This window comes from Oncorhynchus masou, chromosome 30, assembly GCF_036934945.1.
Source record: "Oncorhynchus masou masou isolate Uvic2021 chromosome 30, UVic_Omas_1.1, whole genome shotgun sequence".
Taxonomy (NCBI): domain Eukaryota; kingdom Metazoa; phylum Chordata; class Actinopteri; order Salmoniformes; family Salmonidae; genus Oncorhynchus; species Oncorhynchus masou.
Window position 1 is genome coordinate 55,771,373 of NC_088241.1, and position 21,622 is coordinate 55,792,994.

Sequence of the window (21,622 nt, forward strand, 5' to 3'; positions counted from 1 at the left end):
ATGGGGTGGGACAATGCAAATAGTCTTGGTAGCCATTTGATTAGTTGTTCAGGAGTCTTATGGCTTGAGGGTAGATGCTGTTAAGAAACCTGTTGGACCTAGACTTGGCGCTCCGGAGTCTTTGACAATTTTTAGGGCCTTCCTCTGACACCGCCTGTGTGTGTTGTACATGCACCCTGGGTTAATTTTCCTGTTTTAAGAACATCTCCCAATCTCTCTGTTATGTGGTAAACGTTCATCTTTGGGTCTTTGGGTTTGGTATAAGAGCTTGAGACAGGCTATTGCACCTGTCCATAAATCCACAATAGCCTACAATTTATAATTCAGGAAAATGACTACATGTAGAATCCTGTAGAATGGTATATACAGGATGTCATCCAAATCCACGAGGAGACCTGTATGTACTAGGCAAATGGTTCAATTAAGCCTTTCATGAATGTCATATGCAATAAAAACGTCCCATGACAGTAATCTTTATTTAGCCAAGGCATAGATCTGGAGAGAGACAGATCTGCCTGAAGTTACACAGTTTGTCACAACACAGGGAACACATTTATTTCAACATGTGAAACAATCGTCTGTTGTGTAGACTAGAATAAAGAGGAAATCTTCTGAGACATGTCATGTGAAATATGACTGTAAGTCTGTAACATGACTAAGAACGTCACAGGCGGAAGGTCATGGAGCAATAGAACGGAAGCGAGAGTAATAGCACATCCGCCGTTGTGGAATAGTGTATTCCAATCGGGCATTAGGCAGTTTCAGAGTGAGTGATATATTTTAGCCGAACGTCAATTAGATTGGAAACATATAGGCTTACATCATTGACAGATACAAAGACGCAATCCTCGGCGCTCGAGAAAATATTGTAGCGATCTGACGACTGGAGAAAAACACCGCCTCTACATACACAGAGAGATTGGATAACCCGAGACGAGCCGAGAAAAAAATATCGGAGTGCAGAAGCAGGAGAAACCGTGGACAGTCACAAACCGCATTCAGTTTCGACTCCTGGAGGATGTCTGGAACCACCGTCGATCAGGTGCGTATTTTTGGACAACCCACTGTCGTGACGTGTGTCGTTGCAATATGAACTTTGTCAACACTTTGGCCAGCTGCTATCATTCAGAGCCGTGGTCATGCTAAATAACACAGACAAAAGTATTTGATATATGATAGCTAGCTGCTATGTAGGCCGAACCTTGAAGTAGCGTACCGGCTGCAACAAACTGCTATCATTCAGAGCGGTGGTTATGCAAAATAACACAGACAAAAGTATTTGATATATGATAGCAAGCTGCTATGTAGGCCGAACCTTGAAGTAGCGTACCGGCTACAACAAACTGCTATCATTCAGAGCGGTGGTTATGCAAAATAACACAGACAAAAGTATTTGATATATGATAGCTAGCTGCTATGTAGGCCGAACCTTGAAGTAGCGTACCGGCTGCAACAAACTCCAGCTTGAGCCGGTTGCTGTATTTTGTACTTGTCTATGCGGCACGTTTACTGGATGTTAGGTGCGTTTGAAAATAATGCAAAGGAAGCCTTGGATCGATAGGCTAGAACTGAATGCGCTTGAATATGTCGTGATATACAGTCACTGTAATGGAATCATTGCATGTATTTCAGTAGCTTAGGCCTAGCTCACCTCGCATGTTTGCTACTATCACTCTTCTTCCTATCAAACAGTTCCCTCATAGGCCCATGCACAATCTGATAAATCTCTCTTCCCTATCACGTTTGCACTCATCCATTCTGATGTCAGAGACCCAAAGGACAAGGAAATAAAGGTATGTTTGTCACCTTATTCTTCTACGATGGCATGGTTGTTGTGGAGTTTGATGACAGTCAAACTAACTGCTGTACTAACTAAAGAGTGTAATTAAATAACTGCTCTGATTACCCTTCAACCACCTTTGTTTTGACCTGGTGACCTGGTGTCATCAGCCAAAAGTAGGTAAACTAACTCACTTAGCCCTATAACCATACATTACTGTTCTTGTCATATTCTTGGGTGATGTTATCATCTATGTTGTCATACCCCAACTATTTAATGGGAATGTAAGGGGGTTTATAAGTAGTCTATCAATTGTTCATTATTGGTTTGTAGATCTGTTCAAACACAATAGTTGAATTTAGCTGAGGGACCTTTATGGTTCTATCACATCTAAAGAATAACCTAAGAAAAACATTTTCCCCCTCCAGTACAAAACGGATCAATGCATCAGAAGGATGGAGTAAACGATGAAGACTTTGAACCTTACCTAAGCAGCCAGACAAATCAGGTGTGTGTGAATTCCAATTCTAGCCTATCAGCCATGCAGCTTAACATTTCATAGCGTAAAGAGGGTTAGCCTTATGATCTGTATGGACCCTCATAATTGTGTCTGATATTGATACAGGGTCAGGTTTCATATGAGGGTGCAGGGGTACTCAAATACTACTTGAAAAGGTCCGGTCACACAGATTTCCTAGGTGGCAAAGGTGTCATTTATCAGCATAGTAACCAACCCCCATCTCGCGACCCATGTGAACAAAGAGAGCTTCAAACCTCTGCCAATAACAGCTAGTTTTCCCCTCCCAGACAGCCATAGCAAAAATTCTTGCTTGAGAAATTGTTTATTGCTAAATTATCAATTTTTGCCAATTTGAATAGAAATATATTATAGGAAGGTACTTACTTGTTACCCTGAAATTATTTTAATGTTATTTTTTTCATTATTATTTTGTGTTGACCCTGTTCTGTGTCTGGATACGGACTGCAATCTGCCTATTGAGGATGGCTGGTGTATAGAGTATTACCTCTGAATGAAAACACTGTATAGTAAGTCTATGTAATTAAGAAGCCATTGATAGATAACTAAGTCACAGCTCTTTTTATTTGATTTAATTTTCCATTTAAAAAATTAGCTTTGAGGGAAATTATTGTTGATTAAAAAGACTAGTGAAATGAAGAATTCTAGTAAAATGTAGCCAAGAACAAACCCACCATTGGCCATGCCAATTTACTTATGAAATGAATCTATACAAACTGAGACAATTATTACAACAACAACTGACAGATTATTTGAACACTGTTGCTGTCTTCACTTCTTGTTAAGGGAAACAGACATTTTATAGAGCTAGCATCCATTTTTTCCTCTGGAAGCCACTCTTGCTCCTTTGAAGAAACGCTACTTTATTTCTTAGTTATGCTTTTGAGCAGAGATGGGCAAGATTAGGTTAGTCTTAGCTTCTATCACTAAGGTCATCCATTAACTGACCACTGTTCTCCCCATCTACAGAATAACAGCTACCCACCAATGTCCGACCCCTACATACCCAGCTACTATGCTCCTTCCATCGGCTTCCCTTACTCCCTGGGGGAGGCCCCCTGGTCCACTGCGGGGGACCCCCCCATGCCCTACCTGACCACCTATGGACAGATGAGCAATGGCGAGCACCACTTCATCCCCGACGGGGTGTTCAGCCAGCCGGGCGCCCTGGGCAACACCCCTCCCTTCCTCAGCCAGCACGGCTTCAACTTCTTCCCTGGAAACGCAGACTATTCCACCTGGGGCACCAGTGTCTCTCAGGGCCAGTCCACACAGAGCAATGCCTATAGTAATAGTTATGGTTACACCCCTAGTTCCCTGGGGAGGGCTATAGCTGATGGACAGGCAGGCTTCAGCAGTGACGCCCAGCTCAGTAAGGTCCCGGTGCTGAGCAGCATCGAGCAGGGCATGACAGGGTTAAAACTGGACATGGGCGCCGCCGTCACCAAGACTGTCGGCTCGCCCCTTGGGGGCACGTTGGGCATGAGTAGCATGGCGGCCAATAACATGCCTCCATTGGTTAGTTCCTCTGCCCCCAAACCCACGTCCTGGGCAGCCATTGCCAGGAAGCCGGCCAAGCCCCAACCCAAGGTCAAGCCCAAAGCCAACATGGGGATGGGAGCCCCTGCCATTCCCCCGCCGCCCATCAAGCACAACATGAACATTGGCACCTGGGACGATAAGGGCTCCGTCAACAAGCCCCCCTTAGCTCAGGCCATGATGCAACCTCAGACCATGGTGCAGCAGACCCTGATGGGCCAGCCCCAGCCCCTGCTGCAGAGCCCTCTGCCCCACCAGCACCAACACCAGCACCAACATCAGCACCAGCAGCACCACCAACCCTTTCAGCTGCAGTCCCTCCAGTCTCCCCAACACCCCCAGCAGATGCCTCCAGGCCCACCTCACCACCACCAACACACCCACCAGAACTTCTCCTCCCAGCCTGGCCCCCCTCAACCTATGCATCAACACCAACATCCCCAACCCCCACCCCAGAACCGCTGGGTGGCACCTCGGAACAGGGGCACCTTCAACCAAGGAGGGGCGGAAGGCTTTGGGATGGGAGTTGGTGGGGTCCCCCTCAGTGCCTCTCCCAGCTCCGGGGAGGTGCACCCGGTGTTAGAGAAACTGCGGGCCCTCAACAACTACAACCCCAAAGACTTTGACTGGAACCTGAAGAACGGCCGCGTGTTCATCATCAAGAGCTACTCTGAGGACGACATCCACCGCTCCATCAAGTACTCCATCTGGTGCAGCACCGAGCACGGCAACAAGCGCCTGGACGGGGCCTACCGCTCGCTGGGGGCCAAGGGGCCCCTCTACCTGTTGTTCAGTGTCAACGGCAGCGGTCATTTCTGCGGCGTGGCAGAGATGCGCTCGCCCGTGGATTACAACGCCTACGCAGGCGTCTGGTCTCAGGACAAGTGGAAGGGCAAGTTTGAGGTGAAGTGGGCATTTGTGAAGGACGTGCCCAACAGCCAGCTGAGGCACATCAGACTGGAGAACAATGACAACAAGCCCGTCACCAACTCCAGGGACACTCAAGAGGTGCCTCTGGAAAAGGCCAAGCAAGTGCTTAAAATTATTGCCACTTTCAAGCATACCACCTCAATCTTTGATGACTTTGCACATTACGAGAAGCGCCAGGAGGAGGAAGAGGCCCTGCGGAGGGTGAGAGAACCGTGCTGCTGACACACACAGCCTTTTCCTTGTGGGGACCGGCGAAGTGGCCGCACTTGTCTGAATTTTCCTTGTTTTACGATCCTTGTGAGGACTTCTGGTCCCCACAAGGATAGTAAAACCACACACACACACACACACAGCCCTATTGTATCAGCTGGCAGCAGAGTGTGTGAGATGGTCATTAGTCACTCAGTCATACAGTGTAATACTGGTCAATGGTCAACAGCGGTCATCATCTGGGCTCTCTTAGTTCGTAGGCTTCTTGTTTACTCGAACAATCCATTTCTACCAGTGTCATTAGTCCAAGGTGGTGGGTTCTACCAGTGTCATTAGTCCAAGGTGGTGGGTTCTACCAGTGTCATTAGTCCAAGGTGGTGGGTTCTACCAGTGTCATTAGTCCAAGGTGGTGGGTTCTACCAGTGTCATTAGTCCAAGGTGGTGGGTTCTACAAGTGTCATTAGTCCAAGGTGGTGGGTTCTACCAGTGTCATTACATTAGTCCAAGGTGGTGGGTTCTACCTGTGTCATTACATTAGTCCAAGGTGGTAGGTTCTACCTGTGTCATTAGTCCAAGGTGGTGGGTTCTACCAGTGTCATTAGTCCAAGGTGGTGGGTTCTACCTGTGTCATTACATTAGTCCAAGGTGGTGGGTTCTACCAGTGTCATTAGTCCAAGGTGGTGGGTTCTACCAGTGTCATTAGTCCAAGGTGGTGGGTTCTACCAGTGTCATTAGTCCAAAGTAGTGGGTTCTACCTTTGTCATTAGTCCAAGGTGGTGGGTTCTACCAGTGTCATTAGTCCAAGGTGGTGGGTTCTACCAGTGTCATTAGTCCAAGGTGGTGGGTTCTACCAGTGTCATTAGTCCAAGGTGGTGGGTTCTACCAGTGCCATTAGTCCAAGGTGGTGGGTTCTACCAGTGTCATTACATTAGTCCAAGGTGGTGGGTTCTACCAGTGTCATTACATTAGTCCAAGGTGGTGGGTTCTACCTGTGTCATTACATTAGTCCAAGGTGGTGGGTTCTACCTGTGCCATTAGTCCAAGGTGGTGGGTTCTACCAGTGCCATTACATTAGTCCAAGGTGGTGGGTTCTACCAGTGCCATTACATTAGTCCAAGGTGGTGGGTTCTACCTGTGTCATTAGTCCAAGGTGGTGGGTTCTATCAGTGCCATTACTCTAAGTCGGTGAGGTAGGTTGATGTGTTGAATTAGCAGCTCATCCCTCAGGCCTGACCATCTCGGCATTGGTCCAACCAGGAAACACTATCTGATCTGGCAGCCATTTTGTGTGACTGTATGCTTCTATGAGAGTGATGATTCGCCCACGGAACTGGAGAGTGGGACACGCAGGGGTTTCCTGAAATTGGCCGCATTCCTCACATACCTCCTCTCAGACAAAGGTAGAAGTGGCTCTGATCTACCTTTGAACACCAGGCCTCTGGCAGAGACGGGCTCCTCTTGCTTCATTAGCTGTACAGCCCCACTCTATATGCCTAAATGTATATCACTGGGTCTCTATGGGTTCCGTTTTAACATTGTGGAATAACCCCGAAATATAAACAATGTTTTTGGGAAACAATTACATTATTCACTGGTTCTTACTTGCGCAAGCAGACACACTTTGAGCAATAATATACATACAACCTATTGAAGGCAGAGAACTGAGACAATTCCAATTCACACATGAGTATAATACACACTTGTACATGTGTGAAATAAGACAAATATAAGCACCCAGCTAATTATTATCATTGTTATAGGATGGACCAGCTAGGAAATCTAGGAAACACATTCTTAATTAAAAATACATATGCTAATCTCATTATATTAAAGGCCCAGTGCAGTCAAAATGTGATTTCCCTGTGTTTTATGTATACTTCTACACTGAGGTTGGAATAATACTGTGAAATTGTGAAAATTATGATAATGCCCTTTTAGTGTAAGAGCTGTTTGAAAAGACCACCTGAAATGTCAGCCTGTTTTGGTGGGGTGGAGTTTTGGCCTGCCTGATGACATCACCAGGTGGTAAATGAGTTAATAGACCAATGAGGAGTTCCAAACCTCTCGGCCAATAACAGCCAGTTTTCTGTTTTCCCCTCCCCACTCAGACCACTCCCAGATAGTCCTCGCACAATTCTTGCTTTAGAAATTGCTCCTTGCAAAGAAGATATTATTGTTTCTTTTTGAAAACAATCACATTAAGGTACTTCACTGTTACCCAGAAATTATTTGATATTGAGATAAAAATGGCAGGATTGGACCGTTAAGAACCCCACACACACACACACACACAACCTATTCTTTTTCTTCTTCCTGCTCTCTGTCCGTCTCTCCATTTCCCTCCCCCTTGCTCTCCTTTTCCCTTTATCTCCCCCATCTATATATCTCTCCTTCCTTCTGTCCTTCTCCCTCTCTGGCTCCCTCCCTCTATATTGATGCTGGTGTACTGACTCTTGGTTCCTGACCTTGTTAATATTTACCGGGTAACACTCATAAATATTTCAAGTCCATGTTTTCAGGAGCACTGAAAACAACCTGTCAGTAGGAAATGTGTTTTGACTGAAGCCAAGGTAGCGTTGTGTAGCCTAGCGTGGGGCAAGCGGCTGGCGCTGCTTTTGTAGCCCTGACCCCTCTACATGACAGCCCAGGACCTGACAGAACCCATCCGCCTCCCTCCCTCACCCTCCCCAGCCTGACAAGGTTAATTGACCTCCATTGTTAGGCCTCTCTTCTCTCACTCTGAGGGCTGTCAGGTGGAGTGGTCTGCAGTATGTTGTCCCAGACAGAGGGTTGATGCTAAGCAGAAGCTAACTGTGGAGACTGAGGTTGTATACAGGATTGAGGATATAGACCGATACTGAACAAAATTTGGCCCTAATCTATGGATTTCACATGGGAAGGGGACTTAGCCATGGGTGGGCCTGGGAAGGCATAGGCCCACACACTTGGGAGCCAGGTCTAGCCATCAGCCTCATTCTATCAGAATGAGTTTTTCCCCACAAAAGGGCTTTACTACAGACATATATACTCCTCTGGGTGGCTGGTCTTAGACTGTCAAGGTGAAGAAGCTGGAAGTGGAGGTCCTGGGCTGGCGTGGTTACACGTGGTCTGCTGTTGTGAGGCCTGTTGGATGTATTGCCAAATTCTCTAAAATGACGTTCGTGGCGGCTTATGGTAGAGAAATTAACATTAGATTCTTTGGCAACAACACTGGTGGACATTCCTGCAGTCAGCATGCCAATTGCATGCTCCCTCAAAACTGGCATTGTGAAAAAACTGCTCATTTTAGAGTGGCCTTTTATTGTCCCCAGCACAAGGTGCAACCCTGGTCATGATCATGCTGTTGAATCAACTTCTTGATATGCCACACCTGTCAGGTGGATGGATTATCTTGGCAAAGGAGAAATGCTTTCTAACAGGGATGTAAACACATTTGAGAGAAATAAGCATTTTGTGCAGATGGAACATTACTGGGATCTTTTAATTTCAGCTCATGAAGCATGGGATCAACACTTTACATGTTGCGCTAATATTTTTGTTCAATATAGATAAGTGGATTGGAATATTTGCAGAGGTGTGTTTGTCAGGGTCATGTGTGTGGCAATATGGCAGTCAAATCCATTTTGATTTGTCACATGCGTCGTAAACAACAGGTGTAGACTAACAATGATGCTTACCTACGGGCCCTTCCCAGCAATGCAGAGAGAAAGAAAATAGAGAAATAATAGAAAAGTAATAACAAATAATACACGTCATAATAAACCCTTCAGTGAGTGAGTGGATGTGAGTGAGTGGGTGGATGTGGTAGCCTCAGGTGAGTGAATAAAGGATGGTCTCTGTGGACACGCACACTGAGGAGGCCTTTGTTTCCCCACCCAGGTCAGGCTTCAGCACCAGACAGAGTATCCCTACTGGGGATAGAGTTACTCTGGAGGCCCAGGTCTCACTGGGGCGTTCCCTTGCTGTGTCCACTGACACTGACACCTTCCTTCCCTCAAAGGGACCACTGTTTTCCCTGGGAAATGGGAGAATTAAGTCTATATAAAGCCCTGAAGTTTGTCAAGTCCGTACATTGTTTTGAGTTTTACTGTGTTTTTATAGCTTGGATAAGCACAACTTTGTGTACAAACTTTGCTTGACAGTGAATTTTGGAAGTGATGTGTGTGTGTGTGTGTTGTGTGTGTGTGTGTGTGTGTGTGAGTATTAGAATGCACTGTGCAGCCAGGCCTGTATTTGTGTATGTCAATAAATGAACAGTTGGGGAGTAAACTGACAGACCTGCTTTTCTCATGGTTTTAAGGAGTTAATAGAGCACGACCATCCAGTCCTCCTTCTGATCTCGCTCTCTTTTTTTATATATATACAGTTGAAGTGGGAAGTTTACATACACTTAGGTTGGAGTCATTAAAACTCGTTTTTCAACCACTCCACAAATTTCTTGTTAAACAAACTATAGTTTTGGCAAGTTGGTTAGGACATCTACTTTGTGCATGACACAAGTAATATTTCCAACAATTGTTTACAGACAGATTATTTCACTTATAATTCACTGTATCACAATTCCAGTAGGTCAGAAGTTTACATACATTAAGTTGACTGTGCCTTTAAACAGCTTGGAAAATTCCAGAAAATGATGTCATGGCTTTAGAAGCTTCTGATATGCTAATTGACATAATTTGAGTCAATTGGAGGTTTACCCGTAGATGTATTTCAAAGCCAACCTTCAAACTCAGTGCCTCTTTGCTTGACATTATGGGAAAATCAACCAAGACCTCAGAAAAACATTGTAGACCTCCACAAGTCTGGTTCATGCTTGGGAGCAATTTCCAAATGCCTAAAGGTACCACGTTCATCTGTACAAACAATAGTACGCAAGTATAAACACCATGGGATTACGCAGCCGTCATACCACTCAGGAAGGAGACGCGTTCTGTCTCCTAGAGATGAACGTACTTTGGTGTGAAAAGTGCAAATCAATCCCAGAATAACAGCAAAGGACCTTGTGAAGATGCTGGAGGAAACAGGTACAAAAGTATCTATATCCACAGTAAAATGAGTCCTATATCGACATAACCTTAAAGGCCGCTCAGCCAGGAAGAAGCCACTGCTCCAAAACCGCCATAAAAAAGCCAGACTACGGTTTGCAACTGCACATGGGGACAAAGATTGTACTTTTTGGAGAAATGTCCTCTGGCCTGATGAAACCAAAATAGAACTGTTTGGCCATAATGACCATTGTTATGTTTGGAGGAAAAGGGGGAGGCTTGCAAGCTGAAGAACACCATCCCAACCGTGAAGCACGGGGGTGGCAGCATCGTATTGTGGGGGTGCTTTGCTGCAGGAGGGACTGGTGCACTTCACAAAAGAGATGGCATCATGAGGAGGAAAAATTATGTGGATATATTGAAGCAAGATCTCAAGACATCAGTCAGAGCTTGGTCACAAATGGGTCTTCCAAATGGACAATGGCCCCAAGCATATTTCCAAAGTTGTGGAAAAATGGCCTACGGTCAACAAAGTCAAGGTATTGGAGTGGTCATCACAAAGCCCTGACCTCAATCCCATTGAAAATATGTGGGCAGAACTGAAAAAGCGTGTGTGAGCAATGAGGCCCACAAACCTGTCTCATTTACACCAGCTCTGTCAGGAGGAACTTATTGTGGGAAGCTTGTGGAAGGCTACCTGAACCCTTTGACCCACTTTAAAGGCAATGCTACCAAATACTAATTGAATGTATGTAAACTTCTGACCTGCTGGGAATGTGATGAATTCTCTCTACTATTATTCTGACATTTCACATTCTTAAAATAAAGTGGGGAGCCTAACTGACCTAAGACAGGGAATTTTTCCTTGGATTATATGTCAGGAAATGTGATAAACGGAGTTTAAATGTATTTGGCTAAGGTGTATGTAAACTCCTGACTTCAACTGTGTGTATATATATCCCCCTCTCTTTCGCTCTCTTATCTCTCTATCCCTCTCGCTCTCCTACTCTCTCTCTCTACCTCTCTTTCTCCCTCTTTCTTCCTCTTTCTCTTTCTCCCTCTTTCTCCCTCTCCTACGCCCTCTTTCTCTCTCTCTCCTACTCCCTCTCTCTCTCCTACTCCCTCTCTCTCTCTCTTTCCTCCATCTTCCCCTCTTCATCATAGTGATTAACTGTGCCATGATTTATTAGCCTTCCTGCCTGCTCATAAAAATGACTACAACCAGACAGACCTTCTGGTGGATGGAGAGAGGGGGGATGGAGGGGGGGGGGGGTACAGATGGAGGGTGGTACAGATGGAGATTGGAGGTTGTAGAGATGGGGATTGGAGGGGAGGGGTACAGATGGAGGGTGGTACAGATGGAGATTGGAGGTGGTAGAGATGGGGATTGGAGGGGAGGGGTAGAGATGGGGATTGGAGGAGGTAGAGATGGGGATTGGAGGGGTTGGAGTTGGAGATTGGAAGGGGATGGGGATTGGAGGGGGTGGAGTTGGAGATTGGAAGGGGGGCAAGGATGGGGATTGGGGGAGGAGAGATGGGGAGGAGGGGGCAGAGATGGAGATGGGAATTGGGGAGGGGGGGCAGATGGGATGGAGGGGAGACTGGAAGAGGGGGGAGGAGGGTGCAGAGATGGGGATTGGAGGTTGGGGGGAGGAGGGGGCAGAAATGGGGGGAGGTTGGGGAGGAGGGGCAGAGATGGGGATTGAAGTGGGGGGGAGGAGGGGGGCAGAGATGGGATTTGGAGGGGAAGGAAGGGCAGAGATGGAGATTGGAGGTTGGGGGGAGGAGGGAGGGAGGGGGCAGAGATGGGGATTGGAGGTTGGGGAGGAGGGAGGGGGGCAGAGATGGGGATTGGGTTTGGAGGAGGGGGGCAGAGATGGGGGGAGGGAGGGGGCAGAGATGGGGATTGGAGGTTGGGGAGGAGGGAGGGGGCAGAGATGGGGATTGGAGGTTGGGGAGGAGGGGGGAGGGGGCAGAGATGGGGATTGGAGGTTGGGGAGGAGGGAGGGGGGCAGATGGGGATGGGGATTGGGGTTAGGGAGGGGGGGGCAGAGATGGGGATTGGAGGTTGGGGAGGAGGGAGGGGGCAGAGATGGGGATTGGAGGTTGGGGGGAGGGGGGCAGAGATGGGGGGATTGGAGCAGAGATGGGGATTGGAGGTTGGGGAGGAGGGGGGGGCAGAGATGGGGATTGGAGTGGGGGGGAGGGGGCAGAGATGGGGATTGGAGTTGGGGAGGGGAGGGGGCAGAGATGGAGGTTGGGGAGGAGGGAGGGGGGCAGAGATGGGGATTGGAGGTTGGGGAGGGGGAGGGGGGCAGAGATGGGGATTGGAGGTTGGGGAGGGGGAGGAGGGCAGAGATGGGGATTGGAGGTTGGGGAGGAGGGAGGGGGGGCAGAGATGGGGAGGAGGTTGGGGGGAGGGGGGGGCAGAGATGGGGATTGGAGGTTGGGGAGGAGGGAGGGGGCAGAGATGGGGATTGGAGGAGGGAGGGGGGCAGAGATGGGGGGAGGTTGGGGGGGGGCAGAGATGGGGATTGGAGGTTAGGGAGGGGGCAGAGATGGGGATTGGAAGTGGGGGGAGGAGGGGGCAGATATGGGGATTGGAGGGGCAGAGAGAGATGGGGGGAGGAGGGGGCAGAGATGGGGATTGGAAGTTGGGGAGGGGAGGGGGAGAGATGGGGCAGAGATGGGGGGATTGGAAGAGGGGGAGGTTGGGGAGGGGCAGAGATGGGGATTGGAAGTGGGGGAGGATTGGGGGCAGAGATGGGGATTGGAGATGGGGTTGGGGGGAGGATGGGGATTGGAGGGCAGAGATGGGGATTGGAAGTGGGGGAGGAGGGGGCAGATATGGGGATTGGAAGTGGGGGAGGAGGGGGCAGATATGGGGATTGGAAGTTGGGGAGGAGGAGGGGGGGCAGAGATGGGGATTGGAGGTTGGGGAGGAGGGAGGGGAGGCAGAGATGGGGATTGGAGGTTGGGGAGGAGGGAGGGGGGCAGAGATGGGGATTGGAGGTTGGGGATGAGGGAGGGGAGGCAGAGATGGGGATTGGAGGTTGGGGAGGAGGATGGGGGGGGCAGAGATGGGAAGTTGGAGGAGGGGGGGAGGAGGGAGGGGGCAGAGATGGGGATTGGAAGTGGGGGAGGAGGGGGCAGAGATGGGGATTGGAGGTTGGGGAGGAGGGAGGGGGGCAGAGATGGGGATTGGAGTTGGGAGGTTGGGGAGGATGGGGATTGGGGGCAGAGATGGGGATTGGAAGTGGGGGATTGGAGGGGGCAGAGATGGGGATTGGAAGGGGGCAGAGATGGGGGAGGAGGGGGGCAGAGATGGGGATTGGAAGTTGGGGAGGGGAGGATGGGGGGGGGGCAGAGATGGGGATTGGAGGTTGGGGAGGAGGGGAGGGAGGGGGGGCAGAGATGGGGATTGGAATGGGGTTGGGGAGGAGGGATGGGGGGGGCAGAGATGGGGATTGGAGGTTGGGGAGGAGGGAGGGGGGGCAGAGATGGGGATTGGAGGTTGGGGAGGAGGGAGGGGGGAGGCAGAGATGGGGATTGGAGGTTGGGGAGGAGGGAGGGGGGGCAGAGATGGGGATTGGAGGTTGGGGAGGAGGGAGGGGAGGCAGAGATGGGGATTGGAGGTTGGGGAGGAGGGAGGGAGGGGGCAGAGATGGGGATTGGAGGGGCAGAGATGGGGATTGGAGGGGCAGAGATGGGGATTGGAGGGGCAGAGATGGGGATTGGAGGGGCAGAGATGGGGATTGGAAGGGCAGAGATGGGGATTGGAAGGGGGGGGGATTGGGGGCAGAGATGGGATTGGAGGGAGGATGGGGAGGGGGGCAGAGATGGGGATTGGAGGGGCAGAGATGGGGATTGGAGGGGCAGAGATGGGGATTGGAGGGGCAGAGATGGGGATTGGAGGGGCAGAGATGGGGATTGGAAGGGCAGAGATGGGGATTGGAAGTTGGGGAGGAGGGGGCAGAGATGGGATCTGGAGGGGGGAGGAGGGAGGGGGGCAGAGATGGGGATTGTAAGTGGAGGAGGGGCAGAGATGGGAATTGGAGGGGAAGGAAGGGCAGAGATGAAGATTGGAAGAGGGGGCAGAGAGGGAGATTGGAGGAGAGGAGGAGGAGGGGGCCGAGATGGAGATTGGAAGTGGGGGAGGAGGGGGCCGAGATGGAGAAAAATTGTCACATGCGCCAAATACCACAGGTGTATTACCGTGAAATGCTTACTTACAAACCCTTAACCAACAAAGCAGTTCAAGAAATAGTCATAAAAATATTTACTAATTAAACTAAAGTTTTAAAAAATTTATAAAATCAAAAAGTAACACAAAACTTACATAACAATAACAAGGCTACCAGTACCGAGGGAATTTACAGGTTTGTTGAGGTTTTTGTAAAGTGACTATGCATAGATAATAAACAGCGAGTAGCAGCAGTATTAAAAGAAAGAGCGGGGGTCAATGTAAATAGTCAGGATGGGCATTGGATTCATTGGGGACTGGAGGGGATGAGGGGGCATACAGTGCATCAGGAAAGTATTCAGACACATTCACTTTTTTGCTACGTTACAGCCTTATTCTAAAATGGATTAAATTAATGTTTGTTCCTCAATCTACACACAATACCCCATAATAACAAAGGGAAAACTGTTTTTTGGAATTTTTGCAAAAAAATAAAATAAATAAAAAAACAGTCATATTCAGGCGCTTTGCTATGAGACTCGAAATTGATTTCAGGTGCATCCTGTTTCCATTGATCATCCTTGAGATGTTTCTACAACTTGATAGAAGTCCACCTGTGGTAAACCTGTCTATATGAGGTTCCACAGTTGGCAGTGAATGTCAGAGAAAAAACGGAAGGAATTGTCTGTAGAGACAGGATTGTGTCGAGGCACAGATCTGGAAAAGGATACCAAAACATTTATGCAGTATTGAAAGTCCCCAAGAACACTGTGGCCTCCATCATTCTTAAATGGAAGAGGTTTGGAACCATGAAGATTCTAGAGCTGGCTGTCTGGCCAAACTGAGCAATCGGGGGGGGGGCTTGGTCAGGGAGGTGATCGAAAACACGATGGTCACTCTGACAGAGCTCCCGAGGACCTCTGTGGAGATGGGAGAACCTTTCAGAAGGACAACCATCTCTGTAGCACTCCACCAATTTATGGTAGAGTGGCCAGACGGGAACCACTCCTCAGTAAAAGGCACATGACGGCACGCTTGCAATTTGCCAGAAGGCACCTAATGGACTCTCGGATCATGAGAAACAAGATTCTCTGGTCTGATGAAACCAAGATTGAACTCTTTGGCCTGAATACCAATCGTCACTTCTGTAGGAAACCTGGCACCATCCCTACAGTGAAGCATGGTGGTGGCAGCATCATGCTGTGGATGTTTTTCAGTGTCAGGGACTGGGAGACTAGTCAGGACCGAGGGAAAGATGAACAGAGCACAGTACAGAGAGATCTTTGATGAAAACCTGCTCCAGAGCGCTCAGGACCTTAGACTGGGGGAGAAGGTTCACCTTCTAACAGGACAACGACCCGAAGCACACAGCCAAGACAATGCAGGAGTGGCTTCGGGACAACATGAACCCGATTGAACATCTCTGGAGAGACCTGAAATTAGTGGTGCAGCGACGCTCTCCATCCAACCTGACAGAGCTTGAGAGGATCTGCAGGAAGAATGAGAGAAACTCACCAAATACAGGTGTGCCAAGCTTGTAGCTTCATACCCAAGAAGACTCAAATACTGTAATCGCTGCTAAAGGTGCTTCAACAAGGTACTGAGTTAAGGGTCTGAATACTTGTGTAAATTTGATTTTTTTTTAAAGATACATTTATAAACCTGTTTTTGCTTTGTCATTATGGGGAATTGTGTGTAGATTGATGAGGGGGAGGAAAACCAATTTAATCCATTTTAGAATACGGCTGTAACGTAACAAAATATTGAAAAAGTCTAGGGGTCTGAATACATTCAGAATGCACTGTAGATGAGGGGAGGAGGGGTCGAGATGGGGGTTTGAGGGGAGGAGGGGGTAGAGATGGGGGTTTGAGGGGAGGAGGGGGTATAGATGGGGGTTTGAGTTGGTGAGGGGAGGAGGGGGTGGAGATGTGGGTTTGAGTTGGTAAGGGGAGGAAGGGGTGGCGATGAGGATGGGGTAGAGATGGTCGTTTGGGGGGAAGAGGGGGTAGAGATGGTCATTTGAGGGGGGGGGGAGAGAGGGGGTAGAAATGGTCGTTTGAGGGGTTAGAGAAGGGGAGGGGGGTTAGAGATGGTTGTTTTGAGGGGGTAGAAATGGTCGTTTGAGGGGTTAGAGATGGTCGTTTGAGGGGAGGAGGGGTTAGAGATGGTCGTTTGAGGGGAGGATGGGGTTAGAGATGGTCGTTTGAGGATGGGGTAGAGATGGTCGTTTGAGGGGGTAGAAATGGTCGTTTGGGGGGAGGAGGGGTAGGATGGTCGTTTGAGGGGTTAGAGATGGTCGTTTGGGGGAGGAGGGGTTAGAGATGGTCGTTTGAGGGGAGGAGGGGTTAGAGATGGTCGTTTGAGGGGAGGAGGGGGTAGAGATGGTCGTTTGGGGAAGAGGGGTTAGAGATGGTCGTTTGAGGGGAGGAGGGGTTAGTGATGGTCGTTTGAGGGGAGGAGGGGTTAGAGATGGTCGTTTGAGGGGAGGAGGGGTTAGTGATGGTCGTTTGAGGGGAGGAGGGGTAGAGATGGTCGTTTGAGGGGAGGAGGGGGTAGAGATGGAGGGGGGGGTGTATTTCAGCTGGTGATAATAAGGATGAAATAATGTAGGTTTTGAGTTCCACATGCAGAAACTCAACTCTGTGGAAATCTTCAGTAGACACCACTGTGTGACAAATTTTGAAGCGAAGCTCGCATTTCTTCCGTTAGCTTACATCCAAGGGCCAAATCCTATCACAGAGCTTTCATCACATGAACGGAGAACAAGAGATTGAGTCAAAAAAATACATTTCTCTGAGTATGTTTTGTAACAGCATTCCATTTGTTTTTTCTCCCACTTAAATATCCTGTAATTTTCCCCCCTCTCTCCCTCTCCCCAGGAGCGGAATAGAAATCAACAGTAACTTTAGAGAGAACTCCTTGCTAGAGGTACAACACTAACGACGTATGACCTTAAATAATTAGCCTCACTACGCAGAAGAAAGGGTCCTGCCATCTTTTCTGCTGAAGACAACAACAAAGAGGCCATATCTCACGATGTGAACACGACGATGGACTCACCTGTGTCAGTTCTCTGGTGCATCAATCTACCCCAGTGTTCCTGTCTCTGAAGAAAAATAAAGAACATTACTCACTTTAAAGTCTCTCTTTAAGCACTTTCAGTCCACCTAAAGCAGCCTCTACCAATACCCTTTACTCTCTAATAACTCTTATATCTCACTTATATCTCTCTTTCTGGACTTCTGTTTGTAATAACTGACTAACCAGTGTAGTTAGTTTTTCTGAGGATTTTACCAGACTTGTAGTTTTTTGTTTCGTTTTTTTTTAATGCCCCCAAAATATTGGGGAAGAAAATGTGTTCTCCCCTCCCCGTCGATGAGCGTTAGCGCCTTCAAAAGAGATTCAAACATATAACATGTATAACAAAATATTTTACTTGAATCTCCACTCAGCTTGTGATTGATTGACAGGTGAGGGGAACAACAGGAAACGGCCATAATCATGCCAATCATTAGATGGACCCCCCTTATTCCCGCCCCTTTGTTTCTGCATCTTTTTCTGTGTACCAAAAGATGAGGTGGATGATGTGGTGAGCTGGGCTGGGTGAATGCCAGTTAATGCACATGTTAGTTTTTCTCTTGTGATTATTATGTCATTCTGAAGTCCATTTGTCTGAGGAGAAATCTGCTCCACGGTAACGGTTGCCTTGGTAGCTGTCAGTATCTTCAGGCTAAAGCTGGGGCCTGTTCAGGAGGTTGCAATGTTACACAACATTCAGATAGAAAATGTGTCCAATAGATATGATTCTCTGTCATGTAGATGAGAACAGGAAATTGTTTTAGCTTTAAACATGACGTTTCTATCAGCAGTGTTGTGCAACGTTTCACCTGACTGAACAGGCTTCTGGCTCTCTGTCTCTGAAGAACTCTGTAATGCTTTTGGGATGAGTGTTCCTGGGTCCAGGTAAAAGTTACTGTTAACCACAGATCTGGGACCAGATGCAGATGAAAAGATATCTGGTCCTGGATCAGTGGTTAGGAGTGATTTTTGCCTACTGCCGATTGCTGCTTGGTTACAGTGGGGTATCCCAAAAGCTGAACCAAGGAAGTGAGCGTTTCTCCTCAAGGTGATTCACTAGCGAAAAATAAACATTACCCATGTTTAGCATAACAAACGCTTCTGCGATGTGTCTTCTTGTGGTCTGTTGTGTGTATGTGATTGTATCGATGTGTGATCAATAACCCTGTCATCCATTTTCTGTTTCTGCACTTGGATGATCCTAATATTACAGATTTTTTACTGACACCAAGACACATCACAGGCTGTGCCCCAACACTCTAGCATGGCTTCCTCCAGTCCTCCATCAAGATTGATACTGTAGGGCAGAGATCATCAGCTAGATTCAACCGTGGGACAATTATTTTTTGAGCAGATGGTTGGTGGTCTGGAACATAATTACAAATAATATGTAGACTGCAAATTGATGGCAAGAAGCCCAAACAGATATAATATTTGACTTAAACAAAATCATTTTAAACCTTGCTTACATTTGTATACATTCACGTCTCTATTATGCGTGGGAATACTTGGGAACATATTTCCTAAATTAAAATAACTTTTAGCTGATTTCCTGGTGATTTATGTCTTTTATGTCCAACAATGAAAATAATATATATGTACTGTATCATTGTTTGAATATGTACAGTACCAGTCAAAAGTTTGGACACACCTACTCATTCAAGGGTTTTTCTTTATTTGTACTATTTTCTACATTGTAGAATAATAGTGAAGACATTAACACTATGAAACAACACATGGAATCATGTAGTAAAAAAGTGTTAAACAAATCAAAATATATTTGAGATTCTTCAATGAAGCCACCCTTTGTCACCTGGAATGCATTTCAATTAACAGGTGTGCCTCGTTAATTTGTGGAATGTCTTTCCTTTAATGAGTTTGAGCCAATCAGTTGTGATGTGACAAGGTAAACAGAAGATAGCCCTATTTGGTAAAACACCAAGTCCATATTATGGCAGGAACAGCTCAAATAAGCAAAGAGAAATGACAGTCCCTCATTACTTTAAGACATCAGTCAATCTATTCGAAAAACCATCAAGCGCTTTGACGAAACTGGCTCTTATGAGCACCACCACAGAGTTACCTTTGCTGTTACCAGAGTTACCTCTGCTGTTACCAGAGTTACCTCTGCTGCAGAGGACAAGTTCATTTGAGTTGTTTTTGGTTGCTACTTGATGTTAGTTCTGATGTCTTCACTAGCACCCTCTTTGGGTCATTGTCCTGGTTGAAGTATCTCAAATATAAAATATATTTTCATTTGTTTAACCCTTTCTGGTTCCTACTTGATTCCATCTGTGTTATTTCGTAGTTTTGATGTCTTCACTATTATTCTACAATGTAGAAATAAAGTAAAAATAACAAAAAACCCTTGAATGAGAAGGTTTTTGCAAACTTTTGACTGGTACTGTATATTACTGTTCAAAATGTTGGTGTCACTTAGAAATGTCCTTGTTTTTGAAAGAAAGCATTTTTTTGTCCATTAAAATAACATCAAATTGATCAGAAATACAGTGTAGACATTGTTAATATTTTAAATGAATATTGTAGCTGGAAACGGCAGATTATTTTATGGAATATCTACATAGGTGTACAGAGGCCCATTATCAGCAACCATCACTCCTGTGTTCCAATGGCACGTTGTGTTAGCTAATCCAAGTTTATCATATTAAAAGGCTAATTGTTCATTAGAAAACCCTTTCGCAATTATGTTAGCACAGCTGAAAACTGTTGTGCTAATTAAAGAAGCAATAAAACTGTCCTTTAGACTAGTTGAGTATCTGGAGCATCAGCATTTGTGGGTTCGATCACAGGCTCAAAATGGCCAGAAACAAAGAACGTTCCTGTGAAACTCGTCAATTTCTCGTCAGAAATTAAGGCTAATCCATGGGAGACATTGCAAATAGTACAATACTATACATACATATATACATACACACTGCATATATACAGATACATAATATGTACATGTAGGTAGAGTTATTGAAGTGACTATGCATAGATAATAGCAGAGAGTAGCAGCAGCGTAGAGGAGGGGGGTGGGGGGCAATTCAAATAGTCTGGGTAGCATGCATGTGTAGGTTAATCTTGAGTTCCTGGTAAATCACTCACTTTGACTATTGAATTAATAGTCGGCCATTGAACGTTTCTTCATAATGTTTAATTTCCTTGAAACCTTGTATCTCTTAGTTGCTATTCTCTAATGCATTCTCTAATACAAAGAGGCACAATAAACATCTTTAAAGAATTATTTATATTTGTGGAAGTAATAAGGAAGTAGTATAATTTATTTCAAACCGCATCTCATCTGCCCTATTTTCAGGATTCTATATGTTGCTGGACAATGCTATCCATGAGGTACATGCACGTTGTGTTTCAGTATATGGCCACCAGACAGCGCCATTGTATCATTTGCAACTTAACTCCCATTAACTCCTGTGTGCAGTGCTCCTATGTTCAGTGCTCCTATGTGCAGTGCTCTTGTGTGTAGTAATGCTGTAGGTTCTATGTTCTGTGATTTATCTCCCTTGTATCAAAGTCACAATAGCACCTTGTTACTCAACAGCTTCTCCAACCCCTCCACAAGTGATTATATAGAGAGTACAGACACTTGTTGTGCAAACTACACCTTTGTCTGAGCAATTAATGTCGGCTTGCCAAGGGTGATCTTTGCAGAGGGAGGGAGGGTGACAGGGAGGAGAGAGAGAGAGAGAGAGAGAGAGAGAGAGAAAGAGAGAGAGAGAGAGGGTGAGGGAGAGAGAGAGGCAGAGAGAGGGAAAAGAGAGAGGCAGAGAGGGAGAGAGAGAAAGAGGGGGTGAGGGAGAGAGAGGCAGAGAGAGGGAAAAGAGAGAGGCAGAGAGAGGGAGAGGGAGAGAGAGAGAGAGAGAGAGGGAAAATATAGAGAGAGGGTGAGGGAGAGAGGCAGAGAGAGGGAAAAGAGAGAGAGAGGGTGAGGGAGAGAGAGGCAGAGAGAGGGAAAAGAGAGAGTGAGAGAGAGAGAGGGAGATAGAGAGAGAGAGAGAGAGGGTGGGTGGGGGAGAGAGGCAGAGAGAGGGAAAATAGAGAGGGAAAATAGAGAGAGAGAGAGAGAGAGAGAGAGGCAGAGAGTGGGAAAAGAGAGAGAGAGAAGCAGAGAGAGGGAAAAGAGAGAGAGAGGGAAAAGAGAGAGGGAGAGAGAGGCAGAGAGAGGACCCTGTGTGTGATGAGGAGGGATATAGAGTTGTAATTATATCGGAGGAGGCTTTTGATTGCGACTTTCCTCTCTGTCCTCTGCCTGTTAATTTGTACATCCATCAGGCTTTCTGCAGACACTTGCTGCATTCATCTGTGAAGGCAGCCAAAACATTCATCTGTGAAGGCAGCCAAAGCAGACCGCTCGATTA

General features: G+C 47.0%; 1 protein-coding gene across 1 annotated transcript; it reads left to right on the forward strand.

Annotated features, from left to right (window-relative positions):
- The first annotated feature begins 695 nt into the window (after positions 1-695).
- On the forward strand, positions 696-18,988 carry LOC135522833 (YTH domain-containing family protein 3-like). The gene is made up of 5 exons (XM_064949458.1): positions 696-1,042; positions 1,769-1,793; positions 2,209-2,288; positions 3,288-4,988; positions 17,045-18,988. The coding sequence occupies exons 1-5, from the start codon at positions 1,019-1,021 to the stop codon at positions 17,066-17,068; spliced, it is 1,854 nt and encodes a 617-aa protein (XP_064805530.1). The 5' UTR covers positions 696-1,018; the 3' UTR covers positions 17,069-18,988.
- The last annotated feature ends 2,634 nt before the right edge of the window (positions 18,989-21,622 follow it).